The 27,939-nt window shown below is 38.9% G+C and overlaps 1 protein-coding gene across 1 annotated transcript in view; it reads left to right on the top strand.

Annotated features, from left to right (window-relative positions):
• Positions 1-27,939, top strand: part of LOC139480281 (VWFA and cache domain-containing protein 1-like) — an 88,554-nt gene that overhangs the window by 8,138 nt on the left and 52,477 nt on the right. The window contains exons 2-4 of the mRNA XM_071263334.1: positions 17,171-17,233; positions 17,663-17,811; positions 23,014-23,120. Of these exons, the coding sequence (XP_071119435.1) occupies positions 17,171-17,233; positions 17,663-17,811; positions 23,014-23,120 (319 nt within the window). The remainder of the gene's footprint in view (positions 1-17,170; positions 17,234-17,662; positions 17,812-23,013; positions 23,121-27,939) is intronic.

The raw sequence follows: 27,939 nt of genomic DNA, 5'->3' as shown, positions 1-27,939 counted from the left end.
TGTGCTGAAGGGCACTGGACCTGTTTTTCAGGTGTGCTATTTTCATTTTAGGTATAATCATAACAAAAGGCAACTCTTTCATTAGATCACTTTTTTTTATGACATAAATGTTGTACTGTGGTACTGAGAGTTACTGTTGACCAACTTCTGCAAAATATTAAACTTTTATTCCTTTCACATATAATTTGTACTTTGGGAGAGGCCAGTTACTGGGAATATCTTGCGTTGATGTATTTTTTAAATTTGGGTTTTCATTCATCTTAAATATCACATGTGACAGTCGTGTCTGCATTTAATTTTCTCTTCTCAGGACTTTTTCTAATTTAATGATAGCATTATCACTTGGTGATATAGTCTATTTTCCTTGTACACCATCTGCAGTAACTTTATCATGTTTATTAGACATTACAGCAGTAGGCTTGAAAAAATTAAAATTAGTGTTTTTAGTCTGTAACATTTTAACAGATAGTGATTGTATGCCAGGTGTTTCACAACAGTCAACACATATAACCACTTCCATTTGAAACACAAAACATACGCAGTGTTCGTTTTTTCACTTTTCACTTCACAGTTTAATTTTTCAAGACACAAAATAAAGATAAGTCCTTTTAATGAAGATGACTGTTCCCTCGAGGCACAGTAATAGTGCCGTTTCTTCTTTTGCATGCCATGGACACTGCGGCGCTAGTAATTTCGAGCCCTGGAACGTCTGACATGCATACTGTAATGATTGTACCATTGAAAGTTGTGAGTTTCAACAAAGATGATACAGTCATGCCCAGCTTATACAGACTTCAGATGTCCGGAAACCTCGGTTCCCGGACGATTTTCATTCAAAACGAAATAATGACTATATAGATTTACCCGAATATACAGAAATTTAGTTTCCGGAACCAGACGGTCATTTTCATACACAAAACACTGAAATGCACACAAAATTGTCTCACTTACCCGGAAAATACTCTTCCGCTGGTAGTAATCCTTCCGATAGTGGTGATCCTTTGATTCGTGAGAAGTCAATTAACCAAGTGACACTGAGTTACGTTTGAGACGAGCTTGTTTATTGTACATGTAATCCCCTTTGTTAAATATGGCGTCTGTGGAGGTCAGAGGTCAAAGTTGTGTAAGTATGGCCTGTCAACCAGCAAAACGTAAGCGACAGCACGCGAAAAAAGGGAAATTTGTCTGTTTAAGGAAAAACACCCGTCAGCAAGTTTGGAAACCATCAGTAAGCATTATGGCACTGAATTTGGACATACCATAGGAAAATTGACAATTGGTGACATTTTAAAAGACAAACAGAAGTGGCTAAATCTCCCGGAAAATTCAAATGACTTATCACGATCCCGTGTAGCAAAACACCAGAAGATGAAAGATGCATGATATCTTTGGTTGTGTGACATGACAAGTCGTTATGTGCCCGTTAATGATGAAATGCTGATAGAGAGCGGTGGTTTCAGTTATACGGAAATTCGTTTATATGAGCGAATTGTGAAATGACGCAAGTGTCCGTATAAACGAGGCACGACTGTAGTAACATTGGCGCTTATAATAGTGATGGTAAACATGGTTCCAAGCCAATGGATGCAGATGAAGACACAGAGAAACCTTATGTGCCTGCGACGTTTGAAAGTAAATCAAAATTGGTTCTTGTGAAAAGAAATTAAAACAGGAATGGCTAACAGAGTATGCATGGTTAAAATACAATTCCAAAAATAATGCTAATGCAAGTATTGTCGTGCATGACCTGCATATGTTGGCAAGACAGGCTTTGTTGTGGGTATTTGAGAATTTTGAAATTATGTAACCAGTGTTATACTCAACACACTAATGTGCATCCAGTATGCATACATGTTGAGATGAGATGCAGAGGGACACAGTAATATTCATTGTACCATCAACACATCAAGAGCAGTTATGGGTGTCTGTCATGTCATCCATCAATCAATCATGACCACTGTCCGCATTATCATGGATACATTCCAGGCTCAAAATATACATAACATCACACTAAGTTCACAAGGAAATGAACCATTTTTTCTTGTACTTTTTCCACATTAAAAGTGTTAACATAGAAGTGTCATAGACAAAAATATAAAAACATCATATTTAATTAACATATTTATTGCACTAAAACGATTTATATTTTTCACATTTACCAAGTGTTCTATTTCCATAACAAAAACACCATGGCTTATGTCCCTTGCAATATGACGTCATTGGTGCCAATTGATAAACATTATGACGTCATCATGCTTTGTTAGAGCCGCTTCACGTGGTGTAGGTACAGTTTTGTGATTCTAGCATCTCAGATGCCAGCCAGAATTGTGTTATGCTGAGTCACCACTGCGCCGGAGTGTGTCGTAGACCATGTTGTTTTACCACAAACTGGTCCTTGATATCTTTTGTGTTGAGAATAGACAGGGACCCAGTTGAATTGGCACCAATTACGTCATAATCTAAGGGGGATAACTCAGGCCTATTTCGCTCGTAAAACGAAGGCCTCATAACGGCATATCACTTTCACACTATTGTGAGCTTCCTACTGTCACTGTGAAAAAAAATGAGTGTATATTTTCAAACACAGACACTAACTAATTCTAAAATTGCGTTTTGTTTAGAAAAAGAAAGAAATTGATTTTTGCGTGTACACTTCCCCTTTAAAGTGTATTATAAAGTCTGGATTATTGAATGGAGAAGTACCATTTCCACAGAACAGTTGTATGTTATTTAGGCCCCAATAAATATTGCAATATTGATCACAACTTGTAGTGAAACGATACAGCAAGGTCGGGATATAATACGTGTCATGATACATAGGTCATGATAAGATATGTATCGAGATACACATATTGCCATCAAGTCATAGTTGTGGACTTGGAACACTAATTACAACACTTTTTGAGATATTGGTCTGACAAAATTGCTGGGGTGGTGTGTGCATGCGTGCGCCATTATACAGCCACGATATAGCTCTCTGCTTTACGATATATAGCAATGCGATTTGTGTGCCAATACGCCAACCCTAGAAAACCTGACATAATCGTATCTGACATTGCAGTCATAAACATCATGAATCTTGGTAGATAAAAAAAAATGTTGTCTCATTTGCCTGCACCATGTTCCCCTCCCCATGCTTTCTGTCTTAGAACAAACTAAGTCAAATTACAATTATAAACAAATCAAGTTGGGGATACGTTTCAGAGTAGTCTCAATTGGTGGAAAATTGTCCGTTTGGTTTCCTATTCAGTACCCTTGAAACAGGCATGGAACACAAATCCAATAATGAATTAAATTTGTCTGTTTATAACAGAACGGACTCATGGACCCCAGCTTGAAATTTCACAAATTATTTGCACAAATTATTTGGACTTAACATGATTTTGTATTTGAAAACTAATTGATAATTGATTTCTCTCTGATGGTTTGAACTCTGAAACCAACAGACCTAATATGTCCACGAAAGCAAACAATGGGAAGCAGCACTTGCTATATCATTAATTAAAGTTCCCTCTCTTAACAACTTAACTATGGATGTACAAGTGTAGAGGTATTTTCTATACCTGATGCAATTTAGCACATGCATTGTATTCTCCTGTTAAACAGGATGCCTTAACTATCAAACCATTTCTTTTATAGCATAGTGTATGCCCATCCCCAAGTTTTTCTGACAAAGCTTTCTTTGACCCCTACCACCAAGAAGTTAAGGATTTATTAAATGAAATTCCAAGCTGAGTCCATGAGTCTGTTTTGTTCCTTATTTAGGGACCTGATCAGCCCCTTCATTCACATGTCCTAATGGGGTTCTGGATCCCTAAAAATTCTACATCAGCAAATGACAGATAAAATGGCATCTTTCTCTCTCGAGAGAGAGACAGAGACACACACACGGAGATCTATAGATTATAACTCAAGTCAGATGGCCAAGATACTGCAACATCTTTCCTAAGCCATGCCAATAAGACAACTCACATACTATGTTATGTTCAAGAATACCAGCAAATCTAATAAACCTCGTTCTGTGATATTTCTGTATTAAAAAAATCAAACAAACAGATAATCCTTTAATTCAATATGTTTTTGATTAAAATCGCTTGTGCAACAATTTTATTCAATGTGATTAATTTATTATAGGTATAGGTTTCTTCAGTTTCTGAAAATGATATCAAACAGATCCCGACAAATTCTGCAGTAAAATTATCAAAATTGTGTGGTAAATTATCTGGTAACAATTTCCCCCTCAAATTTTAATACAAACTCATATGCAGAGTGTCATTGATATTTATTTATGGTTTGATGTAAACATAGTTTATGTTGTCATAGTACCACAAAAACTTATTTTTAATTTGTTTAATTGAAGGATTCATCTTTTGTATGTTTCGATCACATGTTAAATGTTTGGGCATCAAAATGTTATAGAAAGCTTGAAAAGAATGAAAATTAGTGTATTGATTGATTTTAAAAAGCTTGCCTTTCAGAAACTGCTTTACCAAATAATTGATACTTTAGATGAATGTGACCAACCATCATGACCATGTAGTTACAAGAAAAGAATAGTCCCCTCTTCATACTACACCAGATCAAATTACACATCCACTCCTTCCTAACTTGATGGTTACTTTCACTACATGTAATATTAGGCTCACTTTGAATGTATCTGATAAGCAAAAGTACCTCATGAGCAAAAGTGTGCCAATGGTGATGTGAGCTAAGGTCATAGTGCATTCTGTCGCCCTTCAAGTTGTTCATCTGTCAATCCATTGTTGACTTGTTCATTTTTGAAATCTGTTACACAACACTGTCTACGAAACTAAAACTTTACATGAATGACCCCAGCTATGGTGTCTCCAAATAGTGCTCACAGAATTACAAACCGACTTTATGCATGGCAGCCATATTGAAAATATCATTTTGCCCATTACTCAGACATTTCTTCATGTATCAGTATGAAATTTGATATGAAGTTAGTGTGTAGTATGCAGTATGACATATATTTTCAGCATATTTTTGTTTTTGATCCTGCTGTGACCTTTGAGTTTGACCTTCACATACCTGTTTTTCTAGTACTACTGCATTTTCAGTATCTCCTGAGAAAGGAGCTGAAACTTTGTTTAAATGATCCCAGCTTTGGTGAAGCAAGTTTGTGGTATGCGGAATAACATATATAAAGGCATATATTAATATTTGATCAAGCTATAACCTCTCAAGATGCACATACACCTGCGTTTTTTTTTAGAATTACTGCTTTTTTGACATCTCGGAAATAACAAGGTCTTTGGCACTGAACTTTTGAATGAATAATCCCAGATATGGTCTCTCTAAAACTTTCAATCCATATTTATACATGACCGCCATTGTTTCTTCATAGTTCAGGTGAGCTAGAGCCTTTTGGCTCTTTTTATATTTGTATCCTTTCATTTCCCTATCTTCATGAAATCCTGGCCTGTCCACTGTATATAAACCACCCACACAAGGCCTCTTCTTCCTCTAAGATGGAGCAAGTGCTGAAGTGGGGAAGGTAATAAGGCCCCCTGTGACAAGCCTATTGTACTGGTCTCTATTGATCTGGCTGGCCAGAAAAGAAGCCATGTTTATTGCCTGCGGTCTTTTCCCTGGCCCAGTGTATGTCTCCGCACTAGACATGACCTGCCTGTGTTGGAAACCAGCCCCTCCATGGCAGGCAGGCAGCAGTTGACGGTTTAACACCCGATTTGGCCAAGGGAAGAAGACTCTCATTCATCACTTTCTGTAGGCAGCAGGCTATAATCATTGTGCATAACCTGATATCATCAACATACAACCTCATGGGCCAGTAAACAGGAATAAATAGTCCAACCCAACCCAAATTGTCCTCCAAGTCACAAGCGTATTCCTGTAGCACAGAATGTGTTGTTATAAGCCAGAGCTTTCCAGTACATGGATATTCATCATCATGTGTTACTGCATTCTGTAAAATGTTGGTGTTTTTTTTCAAATACACACTATTTTCTCATTGGGAAGGCCATTTTGTTTGTAAATATTATTTCTTTTGTTTACCTCATACATCTTCTGTTTTTTACCTGGGTGAAATTTTTAAAGATGGGAGTTGTGAATTTTTTCTTGTTTTTGCATTCTCATTAACTTTCTCATTCTAACGTTTTTTACCCTTAAAAGTTAAAAGATATATTCATATACTGATTTCTTCAAATATTCTCGGGTTCTTCCACTGTATTGTGTTTGAGTGTGTATTAGGCACTTGAATAGCACATATCATGATTAGATACATTAGGAACAACTGGTGAAAGCAAACTAACAATTAGTGAAAGAACAATAGGTTTATGAACGCTTTTTTGTTGTCTTGGAAATGCTTTTTGCTGGCTTTGTCCTTCATTTGGCAGATGTAGCAGCCACTATAAAGCCCTATCCCAAGTTGAAATGTCTGCTTTTCTCATAAATCTACAGTGAAAAACTGCCATTTGCCTTTCTCATCTGTTCCCTTCACAAAGATTTGTGTGTCAGAGAGTGAGGCTTCAGTAGGCCGTCAGCCGCCATCATAAATATTCCCCTGGCCTGGAAAGCTGCTTGATCCCTGCAGCACTTTTCAACTTTTCAAAGGGAATCTCACTGCCAAAGCCATGTTTCATGCTGACTGCGTTTTATAGGTGTCTGGCAGCCACATATAGCCTGTCTTTGTGTGAGAGTGAGGAATAGCAGGGAGTGTGATCTTGTCACACCAGTATAGGAGACACAGGCTGAGGAAATCTCTCTCACTCACTCACTCACTCACTCACTAAAACACACACGCCTGTTTGGTGGTACATGTACTAAAATTTGATGGCTGAAGACAACTAAGTGTTGAAACAGAAATATGCTGAAATAGGTAGATTATCAGAGATTTACTGGGAAGCATTTCAGGTATAAAAAGAAGATAAGGAAAAGTAGAAAGGTTGAGCAGCTGTACTGGTTTGAGACTGTGACTGAAGTCTGCTACATCAGTTATTGATACACTCTTTCTGTGTAGACTTTGTGGAGCCACAGCTTATGTTTAAGTATTTTGCCATGTTGAGAAGTAGTGTGAAGGATGTAACACTGAGTTTATGTTGGGCTGGCACACCTCTATCAGCTATCACTTCTCTCCCCTCTTCTGCCTTGCAATTACCTACGCTGTCATGTCTGCCTGCCTGCCTGCCTGCCTGCCTGGCCAGGCCGGCTCCTACAGACAGTCTCTTTGAACTGAGCTCTGCCATAAAAGCCATTCAAGCATAGAGAAAGATGCATAATTATAGGCAATAAATATATTTAGTGTGATAACTGCATAGAGAATTCTGCTGCCGAGAGCTAGGCATTTGCATGACTTGCCAGCTTGATGATGATAAACATTGCATAGGGAGACAGGTTTTGGATCTTAATGACATTGGAGGCACTTTGACTTTCAGTTAGGGACGCCTTTCTTGCAACAATCTTTTCATCTAGGTTTTTTCTGGGCCCTTTTGCAGGCAAATGATGAGTGGGGAAGTTTTATATCAGCATCAAGTTGGAAACAATAAATGCTGCAGGCAACATCAAAGGCAGTCCAGGAGCTTGTCTGTTGTTTGACAGGCTAAGATGAAAGACATGACAAGCACTCATCTGTATGCGAGTCAGGTTTTTCCATAAGCAGCAATCGTAAAAACCTTTCCAGCTTTATATGACAATTTAATCCTTGTTTTGCGGGCAGGCCTGCCTCTTTGTGGTGACACACATCTCTCGCTTGTTCCTGCAGCAGCTAATATCTTCTTCCCTGTCCCTCCCTCACTGGAGTAATATAGCAGATTGTCCCTTCACCATGTCCACACTCTGCATGTGTGTTGTCCCTTCACCATGTCCACACTCTGCATGTGTGTTGCCCCTTCACCATGTCCACACTCTGCATGTGTGTTGCCCCTTCACCATGTCCACACTCTGCATGTGTGTTGTCCCTTCACCATTTCCACACTCTGCATGTGTGTTGTCCTTTCACCATGTCCACACTCTGCATGTGTGTTGTCCCTTCACCATGTCCACACTGCATGTGTCTCCTCCCTTCACCATGTCCACACTGCATGTGTGTTGTCCCTTCACCATGTCCACACTGCATGTGTGTTGTCCCTTCACCATGTTCACACTCTGCATGTGTGTCCTCCCTTCACCATGTCCACACTGCATGTGTGTTGTCCCTTCACCATGTTCACACTCTGCATGTGTGTCCTCCCTTCACCATGTCCACACTGCATGTGTCTCCTCCCTTCACCATGTCCACACTGCATGTGTCTCCTCCCTTCACCATGTTCACACTCTGCATGTGTGTTGTCCCTTCACCATGTCCACACTCTGCATGTGTCTCCTCCCTTCACCATGTTCACACTGCATGTGTCTCCTCCCTTCACCATGTTCACACTCTGCATGTGTGTTGCCCCTTCACCATGTTCACACTCTGCATGTGTGTTGTCCCTTCACCATGCCCACACTGCATGTGTCTCCTCCCTTCACCATGTTCACACTCTGCATGTGTGTTGCCCCTTCACCATGTTCACACTGCATGTGTGTTGTCCCTTCACCATGTCCACACTCTGCATGTGTGTTGTCCCTTCACCATGTTCACACTCTGCATGTGTGTTGTCCCTTCACCATGTTCACACACTGCATGTGTGTTGTCCCTTCACCATGTTCACACACTGCATGTGTCTCCTCCCTTCACCATGTCCACACTGCATGTGTGTTGTCCCTTCACCATGTCCACACTGCATGTGTCTCCTCCCTTCACCATGTTCACACTCTGCATGTGTGTTGTCCCTTCACCATGTTCACACTCTGCATGTGTGTCCTCCCTTCACCATGTCCACACTGCATGTGTGTTGTCCCTTCACCATGTCCACACTGCATGTGTCTCCTCCCTTCACCATGTTCACACTCTGCATGTGTGTTGCCCCTTCACCATGTCCACACTCCGCATGTGTGTTGTCCCTTCACCATGTTCACACTCTGCATGTGTGTTGTCCCTTCACCATGTCCACACTGCATGTGTCTCCTCCCTTCACCATGTTCACACTCCGCATGTGTGTTGCCCCTTCACCATGTCAATACACTGCATGTGTGTTGTCCCTTCACCATGTTCACACTCTGCATGTGTGTTGCCCCTTCACCATGTTCACACTCTGCATGTGTGTTGTCCCTTCACCATGTCAATACACTGCATGTGTGTTGTCCCTTCACCATGTCCACACTCTGCATGTGTGTTGTCCCTTCACCATGTCAATACACTGCATGTGTGTTGTCCCTTCACCATGTTCACACTGCATGTGTCTCCTCCCTTCACCATGTTCACACTCTGCATGTGTGTTGTCCCTTCACCATGTCCACACTGCATGTGTGTTGTCCCTTCACCATGTCCACACTCTGCATGTGTGTTGTCCCTTCACCATGTCCACACTCTGCATGTGTGTTGTCCCTTCACCATGTCAATACACTGCATGTGTGTTGTCCCTTCACCATGTTCACACTGCATGTGTCTCCTCCCTTCACCATGTTCACACTCTGCATGTGTGTTGTCCCTTCACCATGTTCACACTGCATGTGTGTTGTCCCTTCACCATGTCTACACTCTGCATGTGTGTTGTCCCTTCACCATGTCCACACTCTGCATGTGTGTTGTCCCTTCACCATGTCCACACTCTGCATGTGTGTTGTCCCTTCACCATGTCCACACTCTGCATGTGTGTTGTCCCTTCACCATGTTCACACTCTGCATGTGTGTTGTCCCTTCACCATGTCCACACTCTGCATGTGTGTTGTCCCTTCACCATGTCCACACTCTGCATGTGTGTTGTCCCTTCACCATGTCCACACTCTGCATGTGTGTTGTCCCTTCACCATGTCCACACTCTGCATGTGTGTTGTCCCTTCACCATGTCCACACTCTGCATTTGTAGGTGGGCCGTGAGCTGCCCTTTTCATTATTGACTGTAAGAGTTGATTTTGATTGGTTCTTTTATTTGTATGCTTGGTATATCATATGACTGAAACTAATGCTGATCAGTGTTTCAAGTTGTTGCAATAGATACCTTTACCTGCAGGTACAGTAGGTTGCATTTAAGTACTGCCTAAGAAGTGAACTGGTTGAAGGAAAGTTTGTATTTATTCAGGGTTTGTACAGGCTTCAAAAAGCCTTGAATGTTATGGTCCCTCTTGAAAAGCCTTGATTTTTAATGTCAACCTTGAAAATCACCAACATAGCTTGAAAAGCCTTTAATTTGTACAAAACAACGTTTACTTGTTAATCATAGTGTTAAAGCACACCAAAATATGTACCAAAAATGTTTAAGTGAGCTTTATCACAGTGATAGATTTGTGTGCAAAAGACCCTGAATAATTGGTGTCGGCGCGGGAAGTCGAAAATCTATTTACCAGTAGTACCGGAAAGGCAAATGGAGTGGTAAGGGACTGGGGACCGGGAAGGCGAATGAAAAGATCAGTGATGTGTACCCTCGTTATGTATACAACGGACACTTATACATTGAGGACACTGGGGTGTTGTGAGACGGAAAAGTGAAGAAAGAGATAAAAAAAATTGAACTCAGAGAATGTGATTACTAACTTCCATTGAATTCAGATTAAGTAATCTAGTAAAGAAACGATGAAGCTATAACAACACGGGGGAATCAGTTAATCTCTACTACTATATCTTGTATTGAGAAGATGCGACTTTAACGCAAAAGTCGTTTGAATTGTGAGTAGGATGTCTCTTTGTTTTGAAACCCAAGTAAGAAGTATATAAGATTTTTATATGTACAAGATCATACAAACACCCACCTTACCCGGCTCCTTTAGTTCCCTCCTCCACCCACCTCGGCATTTATTCCAAATTTAAAAATTTCAAAAAATCAATATAAGCAACCCCTAAAAACCCCCTCTTGGGTTGCACACACCACTTTCACCCTTCTCGGAATACACTAAATGGTCCGGCCAGGCCCGTGTGCGAAATACGCTGTAGTCGGAAAGCGCACGTTAAATCTTCTATATCAGTCAGTCAGACAAGATCATTAACGTTCAAAAAGATGGCTAATGTACAGGTACGTTTGATTTTCATCGACTCTGTTCGTGGTGGCAAGCATCTTTACTACAGTGGTCATAAGTATCGTATTAACAAGAAGACTGATGAGAAGACTTATTGGAAGTGTGTCACCAGCCAGTGCAAGGCCAAAATCATCTCCTCCGATGATGTCCTTCAGTCACAAGGACAGGCACACAACCATGTAGAACAGCCCTTCATCATGCACGTTGATGCCTTCAAATCGAAACTAGTTCATCGTACCAAGACCGAGGTGAGTCCTATACCCAGGATCTACGATGATCAGATCGCTAACCTGAGGAAGAACCATGACGTTGTACCTGATTGTGTGCTGGCTGAGATCCCGACCTTTGCAGCGATGAAGACTATCCTTTACCGCCAGCGTCACAAGACTGTTCCACGCCTGCCTCAAAGTAGACTACACGTCAACTTAGAAGGAAAGTGGACCCGAAGGCGAAGACCCTATCCTTATCTTCACTACTGACAAGAACCTAGAACTGTAGTGTGAAGCAGACATTGTGTATGCAGATGGCACTTTCTCGTCTTCTCCGAAGCTGTTCGACCAAGTGTACACCATTCATGCTGAGTTTCAAGAGCATATGTCCCTCTTGTATTCTGTCTTCTACCAAACAAGGCAGAGTGTACTTACGTGAGAGCTTTTAAATACATTCAAGAGGCTGCACACAACTTAGGTTTTGACTGGACTCCCCGGGTGTTTCAGCTAGACTTTGAGCGCGCTGCCCACAACGCCGTTCAGTCTGTGTTCGCAACTACACATACTAGAGGCTGCTTCTTTCTCTTTAACCAGTGTATGTGGCGACTCGTACAGAAGGAAGGACTGGCAACAGAATACACTAGCGTTGAAGAAGTGAAGACGAGCTTTTGCCCTTCCCTTGGTGCCACTAGACATGGTTGAAGACGTGTGGGCTGATGCGATTGCAGACAGTCCTCAAGGCGTCAAGGTGACGCGCTTCATGGACTATGTTACCACTACATGGGTAGAAGGATCTTGGAGCAAGGACCTGTGGAATCACTTCGGAAACCAGGGACGCAGAACAAACAACAACCTTGAAAGAAGGCATCATCCCTTGAACAAGAGCGCCCAGAAGACTCACCCTAACATCTTCGAGGTAGTGAATCTTCTGAAACGTGAACAATCTCTAACAGAAGTGAGGGTTGAGCAGCTAGGCGCTCACCCAAGAGCACCTGCTCGGAAGAGAAAATACCGAGTGATTGACTCTAGACTCCGTGCCTTGAAAGAAGATCTGTTGAACCAATTGACGACAACAATGGACTACACTGAAGATGTGGCAGATCTACTGCACTGGGAATGAACTGAATTATTACATAAATGATAAAATGTATGTCTATATACATCTTCAGATACATGCATGATATATGATATGTTATACTATACTTGTTATATATTGACTTTGTTGCCCAGATTAAATAGTGTCCTCATTTCATTGGTGTTTTCTTTGTAATTAACAAGTACCGGGAAGGCGATCATCTGCCATAATAAGTATTTTTGTGATGACCGGGAAGGCGAACGTAATTTCTAACTCTGAGGGATTGATTTTCGCCTTCCCGGCCCATAACCGAATAATTCATGACTGGCTTAATTTACTTTTTTGTTGGGTGAAAAATAAATCTTGTTGGAAAATGTGTGGTGGTCATACTGCTTTTTAGGTCTTACTAGTAATATATACTATGCTGGATATAATCAAATATTGACAAACTAAGGCTAATAAACCCAACTATGGAGGCTTGAAAATGACAGTTGTCAGCCTTGAAAAGCCTTGAAAAGCAATGTAACACACACACCCACCAAACAAAACCCCACAAAAAAACAAACAAACAACACTACATAACTCCAAATAGGTGTCCTTTTTACAATTAAGTTTTTTTACTTTTACCTGCACATTCATATTATATAACTAACAAGACTTTGCACTGGTTTAGACTGCAGTCCAGATTAGACGACAATCTTGTTTCAAGCAAGAGGTACTCATCGAACTATGGAAAGCATATAATGGACTGCCTGTTAGTTGATTCCTAGAAATACATGACATTCAACATCAAGTCAGCACTATCAGTATTACAACAAATCAAGATATCGTCCTCATCTACCTGAAATAGATGAGAGTTTGCAAACATTTTGGAAGTAAAAACAGTGTTCACTAGAAGGTTATGTCTAAGATGATATGATCTGAGTTTAGTCAGATGTAAATATTGACACACTTGAATAGTTCTTGTCTGGAAATGATGGCAGCGTCCAGTATTCATGAAAGACATAAATGTAGGTTATTTGCAGTGAAGGTGGCTGTTAAATGGGTGATCTCTGTGTTCACCAACTATGTGCTTATAACAGACATTAGAAACTTCATACCGCATATGCTTCCTATGTCCTACTGAGAAAATGTTTCACATCAGATTGGATGCCATGGAAGGTCAAGGTTACTCAGTGTGAACAAGGTATAAAAATACTTGTATACACAATATATTGAGTATTTAAATGAATATTTGAATAATAAACTTGCTATACATGATCTAAGGTTGGGTCTCAACCACATCAAATTGTGGACATGAAACATGACTCAACTCTCAGGTCTTTTTAAATCATAAACAAAGGGGTTGTTTTTTTCAATCAGTGAAGATAAATGACATAATCAAAGCCTGTTATGGTTGTCAAAAGTCAAGGTCACTATTGAAGTGATGTCATTATGTGACCATGTTCTATTTATAGATTTAGAGGGCGGTCGGGTAGCCTAGTGGTTAAAACGTTCGCTCGTCACGCTGAAGACCAGCATTCGTTTCCCGACATGGGTACAATGTGTGAAGCCCATTTCTGGTGTCCCCCCGCCATGATATTGCTGGAATATTGCTAAAAAAGCGGTGTAAAACCATACTCACTCACTATAGATTTAGGTTCCTCATTGTTAGAGGTATGTACTTTAACCTAGTTACTTTGGTTAGAGGTTGTGCAGTAACATTAGTAGGCATGTACTTTCTCAGTCTGAAGGTAGCAGTATAGTCCTGGAAATGTATGGTGGACCTTCAGGAAATGGCTGTGAAGGTGTTGCTTCAGTTACTGCAAGCACTTCCAACATGTCCATCACCTTTCTGTCTGTGGCAGGTTGTATATCATCATGTTGTTTGTGGTCCTTAGGAATGTCTATAGAGTAGGGATGCCAGGAAAATTTCAGAATGCTTTGTCAAGACAGCAGAATGCATCTGTTCACTGCTAGTTGTTCTCTTTAATATTGGCTATACATTACATTAATATGTCTGTCTGTATTGCCTGTTTCTGTTAAACTTCAGAATGTTTTTAAACCATGTAAACAGCTCCATTTCCCTACTTATTGAGTGTGTGGACACTTTGTGATACTTACATGGTAATACGGAAACCATTTTCCCTGTTGACTAATATGAAGTCACTGTCATTGTGATGGTTATGTTTGACAGGTTTAAGTATGTTAGATAGCTGTTGGAGTACTTTGAATTTGAAAGTGTTTTTTTGCATGTACGGGTCGGTCAAGGATCTTTGTCACAGCATGAGAAGCATTTTAGTGTTACAGCATTTGATTGGTGATGTGTGAGTACTCACTAAGTTGTGATTTATTTATGTAGTTTGTTGCCAGTGTATTTCATGCACTTCTCTTAGTGGAGATTAGCTATTCCCTGATTTGTTTTTTTTTGGTCATGATAAACCTGGAATATTTCTGACATTATAGTATGTAAATTAACAATCGCACATTCATTGTCCCGTACTATATGGGTGATCCTAATGTATGAGGATTACTTAATTCTGTGTGTAAGACTAAGAGCAAAAACTATTTCAGGTGCAGATGAACATAAAACATAGATGGCTTTAGAGCTATGAGATATTTGGGCTTTGAAATGGCCTGGGTTCCCTTCGCTGTATCATGCTTCAAATTCAACAATTTTTGGCCATGTTGCCATACATGTGCATATGTTAATGCATTTAAATGAGAAGCAATATAATGATAGTTTTCAGGTGATTAATGAATTATCTAATTTGATTTATTTAGATCATGTTGATAGTCTTACTATGAAATAAGACTTGAAACATTTGATGCACATATAACTGTTTATTACCCACGTGGTGAAGATACAGGTGGTAAGATACTAAATCTGTACGTCACACGTGTGTCGTACAAGGTTGAGCATGTTTTATTCGTTTTGATTGGATAACCGTGACCTGTCACACCGGGAATACTTTTTTCATTCATAAAAATTCACGAGATGTTATTCATTTTGCAACTACAAGGCAGAACTGAAGCAATCTCATGTGAGCAAGAGATATTAACAAACACTTTTTTAAACCAAACAAGATTGTCACACGTATCAAATTCGGTTTGCATCCTAATAAGTTATGCATTGAGCTTCCACAGACATCATATAATCGAGCTATATCCATTTACAATGTATGACTACCGTTCAATACATCGAGGGTCCCAATGAGCGTTGCGCACCCGACTACTTTCCCAGCTTCCAATTTGATTTAAAGTTAAAGATTAAGCGTGGTGAAGTGAAATCAGTTTAAACTGTCTGGGCAGATATCTAGACTTACTTCAGATGATCCGGTTGTGCAATCAGTGTCCTCTTCAAAGCGTATTCTGTGGCACTGTTTCGGGAGTTGTTTGTTTATGACTGCACAGCCAGATCACTCAAAGTGAACATTTCCGATACAAATCATTCGAAAACTCAAAAAAAATTTATGTGGGCCAAAATATCCCAAAGATGAACAATAACATTCCCTATCTCTAGCGCAAGACACTGAGTAGATCACGGTTGTCTTTTCTTATTCCGGTGGCGACCTTCATAGCTGACATGTAATCAGACTTGAGCATGTTGATTTTCACGTCTTCAGTAGAGGGTGGTACAGTAAACAATGAATGTCTTTGGCGAACACTCTGATTTCCCTCTTTCAAAATGGTTTGGACATGATATAAATTCAGCTGATAGATCAAGGATACCAAACAATTTTGAATGCACAGACGGGACCCCGGCAGTGCGAGTGACCGACTGTTGGTCTGATATTCAAAGCGCGGCGCTAATGTGACTTTTCAAATTTTCTTATAGGTGTCCTGCATACTAACAACATGGTGCTTGAATTCTCATAAGTTGAAGAAATTCTTCCAAAAGGATCTTGAGCATCGGTGCTGTTTTGTTTTCAAACACAACTGCAGGCGCATGTTGTTATTGTGTATGCATAGGAATGTCAACAATGCCCATATTTGGGCATATATCAATATTCATGCGCAACCAGATTTTGCAACCGGTTTCAGTTTGGTCTGTCAACGAACAAAAGTTGTTATGTATTTACACTTACATACCTATTTAATGTGGGTAATAAATAAAATACCACACTCATTCTCGTTAGATACCATTTTTACGAAACTTAGGAACTTTCTATGTTATCTGACCTCGCTTTCGCTCGGTCAGATACCATAGAAAGTCCACTCATTTCTTAAAAATGGTATCTAACGAGAATGAATAGTACTCTCTATATACACAGCGTTAGAATTTGTCACTAATCTTGTCCTTGCCAAACCTCCTAGTTGATAAGGTATCATAAAGAGTTTAGGACTAGTCGAAATTTGTCCTTTTTTAAGGGTTTTGCTATATGTTATCATTATACATGTTATAAGGACTAGACTAGACTAAAACTTGTTGGTTTCTATCACTAATACATCATGTAAATATATGAATGAAGATGTAAATGGTTGTCGCACAGTGGGTATTCAAGCTGATAAACTGAAAGAGCCCCTTGCCATGATAATAATTTTAATAATTCAATATTTATGACGTCCGTTGAGTGAGATAGTTAAGCCAAAAACATCCAGCACCTGAATTGACATTGAACAATGGCATGGGCCAAAATGTTTCCCCATTTCTCACAAAGCATGCTTAGAGGACATAGTAAGACATCCATCATGTAACCTGAAACAATTCAACTAATTTGCCTGTATCCTTTGTCAAAATGCACCTTTTTTTAGTACCCAGGAAATGAGATGCAAACCCTGCTAGAGGAAAAATATGTTGAACTATGATGACTATAAGTTATTGTTTCTTTTTCAGGCCATCTTTGATTCATTACCATATTCAAAACATCCAAGTAGTGAAAAGGACAGATTAAATAAAGTAAGTATTAGTTCAAACATGAGAATAAAACAACCCTTGTAGATCGGAGTTCGAACTGGTCGTCAGCAACCCATGCTTGTTGTAAGAGGCGACTAACAGGATCCGGTGGTCAGGCTCGCTGACTTGGTTGATGCATGTCATCTTATCCCAAATGTGTAGAACGATGCGCATGATGTCAATCACTGGATTGTCTGGTCCAGACTCGATTACTTACAGACAGCCGTCATATAGCTAGAATATTGCTGAGTGCGGCGTTAAACAACAAACAAATGAGAATAAAACAAATCATTCCTGATGCAAGTGTTAACTCAGATATGTTTAGTTGTATTTATCATGACTGCTGTTGAAGTTGTGCTATGCTGAACCAAGAACCTGTGTCTTGCTTTCCATCAAGTGTTAGTTTTGTATGATCTGACATCTCTTTTTCAGATTGCTGAAATGCTTCGTTCCCGATTAATTGGGTATTTAAGAGTATTACGGACAATAAAGATAACAGTACAGCATTTATACAGCTTTCATCTAAAACAAGCTATAACCCAGCGACTGGATTGTTGCAGTTTACCTTACAGGGACTTCAAGTAAGTTGTTGAAATTTGGCCAGTGTTTACAATTAGACCAGACCAAGTTGTTATAAAGTAACCCCATGTAAATAATGAGGAAAACCTGAAGTGATGCTGATCTCAGACCTTTACCACTTTGGTGAAGCCCACAATCGTGGATATGGTGCTGACAAATCTAGAAACCTACTTGGGTTAGTCTGGATTCAAACTCCGGATTATGGGTTACATGTTAGTACCCTGCAAAAATGTCATTGTACTATTATGGTAATGTGATTTTTTTTATTGAAACGAATAACACATTGGTAAGTATGTCAAAAGTGTACTTTTACCTGAAAATACAGCATTAGAAATTGGCACTGGTCCTGTAGTCATTTCCAGACTGACCCCAATAGTGCCATTTTTAAGGGGTTTGCTACATGTTATCATCATAAGGACAGGTGGACTAAAAATGTTAGTTTTTACTGTTGAAATGTATAATTAATATGTTTCAAATAATGATGGAGACCATATGGACCTATACACAGGCAGCAGAATTAGATTCATATCAAACCACACGCCTTGTCATATTTGTCTTCAAGAAACATCAGACAAGGTGTTCTCCCTGCTATCATTGTCCCCCGCCTCGCGAAAGCGCGAAGCAGGGGATATAGTATACACGACCATCCGTACGTACGTCCATCTGTATGTCGTCCCACCTGTTTGTTGCCGCGATATCTCAAGAACTAAACACTGGATTGTCTTCATATTTGGAACAATGATGTATATACAGACTCCACAGACACCAGTCGGTTTTGGTGACCTTGACCCCATTTGTCAAGGTCACAGCAGGCAAATCTGCTTTTGGAGTTGGAAAACGGTGTTGCCGCGATATCTCAAGAACTAAACACTGTATTGTCTTCATATTTGGTGCTATGGTGTATATACAGGCGGGGGACATTTCGTCACTTTGTAACAAATACTTGTTGAAAATAAAATTAAGATGAGACTAATGGATTTATGGTCCATGAGGAAAATGATCACCTCTATTTTATCCTTATGTTCCCAGTTAGGAGTGCTAGTACATGTCATTTTAAATGTGCACTTTTGTATGGATTTTACATCGAATACAACCGATGGACATAATATTTGGTGTCTGTGCTGTATTGCTCTTGGCATTGTTCTTGAAATAGTTGTACCTGATCTTGAAGGTCAAATTCATTCTTCAAGGTCATACCCTCAAAGTGTTTAATGAAGCATGTGACAGTGTGGTAAGATTTGAAATTTTAGTTCAAATCTTACAACACAGCCTTGATGGGCTTTCATTTGAAGGTGTGGTCATTCTTGAGGTATTTCTGCTTCTTTGTGTACTGAAACAACCCTCTGCTGGTAGGACATATTTGTAAGGGCTGTCTCCCAAAACAACTACATGCAAAATAACTACACTTAGTTAAAACAACAAAGGCAAATTACCCACTGTAGTGGAATAGTCCAGGAGTAGGGATTAGATGGAGAGGAACAAGCTGATTAAGATTAAGCTGAGAAGGATGCTCTCATGTTAACTAGGTTGGTGAACATGGTGAATACAAACATGCATGACCATTTATTTCATATGAGAGGTTGAATGAGGTGAGTGAACAAATTAGAAGTAAGTAAAACATATTATGAAGATATTAAAGAAGCTTCGGTATAAATATGCAAGATCATGAAGATTCCAGTTGTCGCTCTTAAAAAAAAGAATTTTTTGCGTATTAATTAAAAAAAACCCATTCTGTTTCGTCATATCATTGATGAAACTCCACACGCATCATGTGCCTGTGTTTCAGTTAAAATCTTTTTGTTATATCAAAGTTTAATTTCCTAGTATTATTTACATAGATGTATATATGTTTATAAAACATATCTCACATTTAACGAGTTTGTAAATGGTTACTAAAATGTTAAATTTTAAATTTGTCATCGCACTGTTGTTTGCAGATTAAAACACACTAATTTTATTCTCAGTTAAATTTAAGATATTTTTAGATTTGATTGTTGAAGTCATTTAGCACAAATACAACGATGTAAAAATATCAGGACCAAGAACAAACAAGAACTCAATTCCTTGATGCTGTTGGATATTTACTAAACCCGGTTGACTTGTTGATCATAGTGCAAACACTTTAGAATTGATTGAATAATGATCTGATATGACATGTACATGTAAGTTTTGTGATATGTTAATCATTCTAATTTAATCATTCATTCTTTTTGTACTTGTATGTTGTAAGTCAAGTCCACTTAGTGATAAAAGGAATAGGCAAGGGAAAAGCTGCCCACCGGACCATTAGCTATGTTGTTTCAGACTCCAGTGATTTTGGCATGTAGTTATTTTGGTAGGATACCTTTGTTAGAGCTAGCCTGTCATTGGCTTAAATAAAAGGGTCGAGTTTCATTAAATCGGAAGTGCATATACCTTTCAATAAGCTTTCTTTTGACAATAGCTAGAGGCATGAAAGTTATGTCTTTAGACTGAAAATGATGTCAAACGCTTTTAGGTTCCTCTTTATGTTAGCTAGCAGCTATTAGCCCTGTGGTTACACTGGCTATAAAAAGTGTTCATTATATCTTATGTTTTTAATCTATCTCCCACCAACACACTATTCTTTACAGCAACCATGATGGGATTACTGCTGTTGACCCCTAGAAATGAACCTTAGTTGTCAGAGAATGGATTCGTACTCCATAGATACCATATGATTCATAAAAAACTATGATGTTGTTTGACTGTTGTACATTGAAATATTGTATTTGCCATCAAATTTGCAAAACGGTAGGAGGCCTGCTTGTCATGATTGCTGATTGGCTGATCTCAAATAGTGACTTGACAAACTGTTCCATACATTAAAACGCCTTGTAATATACCAAAGTGCAACCCTTATGATTATTTCTGTTTTTAATATATGTAGTAAAAGCGGCATCTTAAATTATATAATATAAATTTTCATGGTAAGTATCAGTTTAGATATGACTTCTTCCAATTATTGCATTATGATTCTTCTACGAAAATACACATAACAACAAAAGTTCCTGTGACATGGAATAAGATTTAATGCAAAGTTATGTTTTTTACCAAATCTGAAACAATTTCGGTTTGCAACAGATAAGACTCCTGTAAGTGTTCAAATGGTTAAATTTGCCATACTGACTTCAGAAAATGCGCGATTTCATAAAAAGACATGAACATGCCAAAATGTCAATTTACAAATCAATAGTGTGTGTGTCCACCTCTGGTTGAGATGCAAGCAACACATCTTCGTTGTGTGGGATATCTGTCCATATCTGCTGGAGCATGTTTCGAAGTTCCTGGAGTGTCTGTGGAACGCGTGGTTGACAACGAAGGCGCCGATCCATCTCATCCCACATGTGTTTGATTGGTGAGAGTTCAGGAGAGCGAGTCGGCCAGGGGATGACATTCACGTTGTTTTGTTGAAAAGAATCCTGAACAAATCGAGCAATATGAGGCTGGGCGATGTCATGTTGAAATGTAATGCCTGGGCCATGATGACGCAAAAACGGTAGAACAACAGGGCCAATGATCTCGTCGCGGTAGCGCTGTCCATCAAGATTTCCCTCTACCACTATCAAACGGGTCCTCTGTCTTGCTCTAATCCCAGCCAATACCATAACGCTGCCGCCCCCGAACCGATCTTCTTCCATGACACAATGATTGACGTAACGTTCACCTCGACGTCGGTACACTCGAATCCGTCCATCGCTGTGGCTGGGGTGAAAACGAGACTCATCAGTGAATAGAACTTGTCCCCAGAATAGAACTTGTCTGCACCACTGTAGACGTGCTTAACGGTGGTTTCCTGTCAAGATGGGACGTCTGGCGGGTCTGAGGCGATGACGTACAGTTTGGGAAGATATTCGTCGAAGGCCAGGGATGCTTCTTGCAGTGACTGTTGCTGTCTGGAATTGATTTCATAGCTGTGTTGTTTGAATCCAGTATTCTTGTTGATTATTGGTTACACGTGGCCTGCCACTCCGAGGATGGTCTCTGATTGCATTCGTCTATTGCCAATGTTGCCATCAACACCAAATGGTGTTTCTGTGGATGTTAAATTGTCTTGCAACATCACGTTGACTCGAACCCGCTTCAAGCATACCCATGGCTCGCAGACGCTCATTTTCGGACAGGCGTGGCATTTCGCAAATTTCGCAATGTTGAATAATTGCGTAATTTTGTTGTTTTTCTGAGTGGTTGTTGTCAGCACGATGCTAAACAATGCATATGGAATCCCGTTAATGCACATGTTTTTATACCCGTTATTGGGTAGTGAAATGCATGGGGCTTGCATAAAAGTCAACTTTTGCATGGAATGCATGCTTTTCTGTAGCAGTTGCGTTTCTGTGACTTGATTCCATACATGTACTACAATATTGAAAACCAAACTTTATTTGTTTGAAAAATACACTAAAATAGTGTTGTCACAGGAACTTTTGTTGTTGAGTATATGTGTAAAGCTGATTGCTATTTCAAGCTGCTAACATGTTTCATCAAATTATCTATATATATGGAAGCAGTGGCACAAAGTAGGTTTTCACAAATAGTTGGCATGGAAACCAAAGGTCAGGCATTTTAGAAGTTGAAGTAACAATGAAGACAGAGTGGACTCATGGATTTCAACTTCTTTTTAGAAAAAATCTTCATGGAAACCAAGCTTGACTTTTGCCAATTTTACTAGTACTGTTACTCCTTTACTGGTCAAAGCCCAAACAAAGAAGCTGAAAATTTGGCATGCAGGACCCTTATTCCTAAGAACCACTGGGCACACGATTTTGATTAGATATAATAACTAATTCATGCTGAGAAATATTGTTTGTGGCTCCCTGGTTTAAATTGACCCCACTTTTTTTTTTACCTATTTGGCCTGAAGGGCTCTTCATTTTAATAAACTTGATTGAACACTGCCATATGGAGATCCCAAGTTCAAGGCTTTACTATTTGCACTCAACATCATTGTCTTTAATGCACAGGTAAACCATTGTATCGTCTCAATCCTACTAGTACTACTAGAAATGGCGTTGAGAGGTGTCTTCTGCTTCTGCAAGTTCTCTACAAGCAGAAACCCATGCTCAGTTTGTTTTCAATGTGTGTGTCTTAGGCAGCATTACCTGTTTTTAATGCATAACTTACTTGGTTGAACTAAATGCCTGTACATCATTAGAATCTTGAATTTATTTCATTTGTATTTCTAGAGCTGACCCTGCATATGGATGTCGCATATCTCGTTTGACAAGCTGTGATCTGATACCACCCAGTTCAGACCCTAGAGATTTTAATCCTGGGAGGAATCTTACTAAAGGTAAATGTTTGCAACAAGACTGAATACAAATTGTTATATTCATCACACACAATAGTTCCAACAGCCTCCTTACATCTTAACAACATGCCATCATACACTCTCCTTACTTCTAACAACATTCCATCATACACCCTCCATACTTCAAACAACATGCCATCATACACCCTCCATACTTCAAACAACATGCCATCATACACCCTCCATACCTATAACAACAAGCCATCATACCAACTCACTTTAACTAACCATCATACACCCTCCTTACTTCTGACAACAAGCCATCATACCAACTCACTTTAACTAACCATCATACACCCTCCTTACTTCTGACAACAAGCCATCATACACCCTCCTTACTTCTGACAACAAGTCATCATACACCCTCCTTACTTCTGACAACAAGCCATCATACACTGTCCTGATTTCTGACAATTTGTCATCATACACCCTCTTTACTTCAGGGGGCACGGGTGGCTCAGTCGCCGCGATTCACGGAGTGTTGTGTCTCTTGGGCACGCCAGAGACCTATTTTTGTGGGTTTGAATCCTGGTGTGCGCCAATTATGTTTCTAGGTTTGTCACAACCATACCCATGTTCGTGGGTTTCAGCGAAGTGGTAATTGTCTCATACCTGCATCACTTCGGGCTTTCCTCCCACATCAAGCTGACACGCCGTGATATAACTGGAATACTGTTAAGAGCGCTATTAAACCCAACTCTCTCACTCACTCACTATAACAATAAGCCATCGTACACCCTCCTTATCTCTAACAACATGCCATCATACACCCTCCATACTTCAAACAGCATGCCATTATACACCCTCCATACTTCAAACAACATGCCATCATACACCCTCCATACTTCAAACAACATGCCATTATACACCCTCCATACTTCTAACAGCATTCCATCATACACCCTCCATACTTCAAACAACATGCCACTATACACCCTCCATACTTCTAACAGCATGCCATCATACACCCTCCATACTTCAAACAACATGCCACTATACACCCTCCTTACCTATAACAACAAGCCATCATACACCCTCCATACTTCAAACAACATGCCACTATACACCCTCCTTACCTATAACAACAAGCCACTATACACCCTCCATACTTCAAACAACATGCCACTATACAACCTCCATCCTTCTAACAGCATGCCATCATACACCCTCCATACTTCAAACAACATGCCATTATACACCCTCCTTACCTATAACAACAAGCCATCATACACCCTCCATACTTCAAACAACATGCCACTATACACCCTCCTTACCTCTAACAACATGCCATCATACACCCTCCATAGTTCAAACAACATGCCATCTTACACCCTCCATACTTCAAACAACATGCCATTATACAACCTCCTTACTACAAACAACATGCCATCATACACCCTCCATACTTCAAACAGCATGCCATTATACAACCTCCTTACTTCAAACAGCATGCCATCATACACCCTCCATACTTCAAACAACATGCCATCATACACCCTCCTTACCTATAACAACAAGCCATCATACACTCTCCTTAATTATAAGAACATGTCATCATACACCCTCCTTAATTATAAGAACATGTCATCATATAGCCTCTAACAAGCCATCGTAACCCTCCAAACCTGTCAGCATGCCATCACACAAGCTCCTTTTATATATTACTTATTTATATATTTATTAATGTTTTTATACATTATTGATTTTCTAACCAATCAGCATATTGCCATGTATCTATAGCTGATCAATCGTTTCTCCCCTGATGTCTGTCATATTGACCTCTAGTTTGACTGATACAAGTCAAGCATCCAAATAGCCACATTACCATGATTACTAGGGTTGGCTGTCGATACTGATTATTTAGATCGATAATCACTAATTATATATTGGTCAATTATCGGTAAATATCGGAGAAGTAACTTTAAGCAAATATGGAGAAAGTCACGAAAGAAATCACTCATCTGATGCCACTGGTGAGCAGTGACACACTTATGCATGGATTACTTTGAGACATAACAAAAACTGTTGCTTTCCGTCATTGACATTATTGTCCATAACATGTCTGTTTCAGTAAATGTAAACTTTATTTCTTCACAATAGTTTAGGTCAAAACATCTGTAATGAAGTACACAAATTATTCTTGTATTTACACTGTCATTGTATATCTGGACTTTTCATTTCAAAATTGATCGCCTCCGTGGTCTCGTGGTAGAGCATATGCCAGGAGAGAGGAAGTGCAGTAATGCAATAATGCTATAATCTTTGGACACAACGTTAAACCCCATTTCACCTCACCTCACCTCACCTCATTTAAAAATTATATCGAATTGATTACATTCACTTTGGCAAAATCGTGTGTGAAGTGGTCGGTAGATCGCACAACTCACCGTTATTTACAGCAACCATGATCAGATTACCACTTATGACGCCTTGAAAAGGTTTTAGTTGACAGAAAATGGATTTATATATATATCATAAATGCCATACTTTGTCTCATTGAAAGTCTTATTTGTTGTAATTTGACTAATATAAAGTTTTGTTGTAATTTGACTAACATAAAGTTTTCACAATTGCGAGCATGGAAGCATTGACGGTGATTGGTCAAATTGTTCCATACGTAATATTATCCTACAATAGCAATCAACATGCCAAAGTGCTACACTTATGGTTATCAATTTATTTGAAATATACATAGCAAAGCTGCAACTAACATGATGTTAAAATATTTTATTCCTGATAAAATAATAGTTTCAGATACCATTCTTCCAATCACTGTATCAAAATTCTTTAAAGTAATATTATTGGGAGGTTTTGAACCAAATAACCGGTCAATCCCTAGAAAACGTGTGTACAGCTTATTGCTGCTTCTGGCTTAGTTTACGAGCCAGTACACAGGGTAATCTTAATCTCTGCATATACAAGAATGACTAGCAAAACTGGAAATATCAAAGTTAAATTGTTATCACATGTTCGTTTACCATATTCCGTCGAAGGAATACAATGTATTTTTATTATACCCCCGACAAAATGTCGGGGTTATATAGTTATACCAAGGTTCCGTCCGTCTGTCCGAAAACTTTGTCTGCGTGATTTCTCTTAAACTATTCATGGGATTCATCTCAAACTTAGTACATATAAACTGTGTCATATGGAGGGGTGCAGTCCAAAGAAAAGTTTTTAAAAAAATTAATTTTCCATTTTTTTATGAATTTTTCAAACCCTAACCAGAGTTTCCCCTGGTGCAGGATTCTTGCATATATGACTCTCAATTAAGGAAAAATATGTCCAGAAATAAATGACTCAGTCATGGCTGACGCAATTTCAAAATATCTATGTTGTTGTTTACCAGCTTTGGAATGAAAATATTACAACTACTCACCTGAACTTAATTTATACACATTTTCCGAAGACAATATATGCAAACGTCTTAAAATTTACGTCTAGTTTTTAATTAATCATCGTTTTTAGAAGTAACATATCTTCGCATAACACCATTGCCGAGGGCTAATTTGCACAGCCTGTCACATGACCAGACTTTTTTCTCGTTTTAAAACAAACGCTAAAACCAGAACAGCTGGGGCCTTTACATATTATGATGATATTGTTTTGCATAATTATATAGATATGCTACTAAAACTGTGCAACGACAAAAGATATTTATTCATCAAAGTGAACATAACTCTCACACTCCGTGTGGCTTCGATGACAGCACGTGATGTAAACAAAGGAAAACTCCGGAAATTGACAAAGTTTTTCACGTTTCGGCATATTTTCTCACTAAAAGTTAACCATGACTTATGTTTATCTAGATGTGTAGACTCGTAAAAAATGAAACAGAAGAAAATATTGTCATTGTTGCAGTGAATAATGTGATTTGGCTCGGTCACAGTATGTGGTTAAGCGGAACCTATGGAACGGGGTAAACAGAAGTTGTAAGTATTGTAGGGACACATGTTTTTGCCGAAATTTAGGTCAACATTATTGAATGAAATTTTAGATAGAATTAATAAAATATATGACAAACATAAGGTCAGATATACAGAGAACACATTTTTATTACCAGATAGTGTAACAACAGGATTAACTTGCGTAATTCAATTCGGATTTGTTATGCTATTTCCGATGACGGATCATGACAGCCTGAAATGAGACTGAAGAAAAGTCTGTTTGTATTATTCACGAGAGATATTTTTTTTTAGGATTTAATTACCCATAATTAGGGGTGTGTATTATACTCGAGTGTGTATTATACACGAATAAATATGGTATATATGAAATGTAAAGTTTTGGGCGTGTTTGTTGTTGCTAATAAACTGTATTCAACCAGAAAATATTACGAGTGTTCACAATTCTTTAGTTCATCTTCACTGTTGATAGATAATACAAGATAACTTGATAAAAGATGTAAATGAGTTAGTGGTATTAAATTATAATCTGACATGAAATGTATTTTAATATCCTCCATCCATGATTAAAAATTATGTTTCACAATTGAGACTGATGTTATTTATTCATCCTGTGTTAGTGTCACTGTAAATTGCTTCATGAGCTGTGAAGTAATTAAAGATTGTGAAAAAAATAAAACCAACAAACTTTGTTTTTCATTCATATATCCTAAATGTCTCTGCAGTACAATCAGCTGAGAACATTAATTAGCTCTTGTTAACTTAATCTAAAGACATATAATATTTAAAAGATACTTAACTTTAAGTGTAACATTAACAGTGAACACTTTAAATTTCATTTATCAAACAATAAAACATTTGACTCTCAGATATTGGAGTCTAGGGGGAACCCTGCC

The sequence above is a fragment of the Haliotis cracherodii genome, unplaced genomic scaffold (genome assembly GCF_022045235.1).
Source record: "Haliotis cracherodii isolate W230 unplaced genomic scaffold, xgHalCrac1.p SCAF_4, whole genome shotgun sequence".
Lineage (NCBI taxonomy): Eukaryota > Metazoa > Mollusca > Gastropoda > Lepetellida > Haliotidae > Haliotis > Haliotis cracherodii.
Note: the sequence above shows the minus strand (reverse complement) of the source record. Positions and strands in the feature narration are given on the sequence as shown.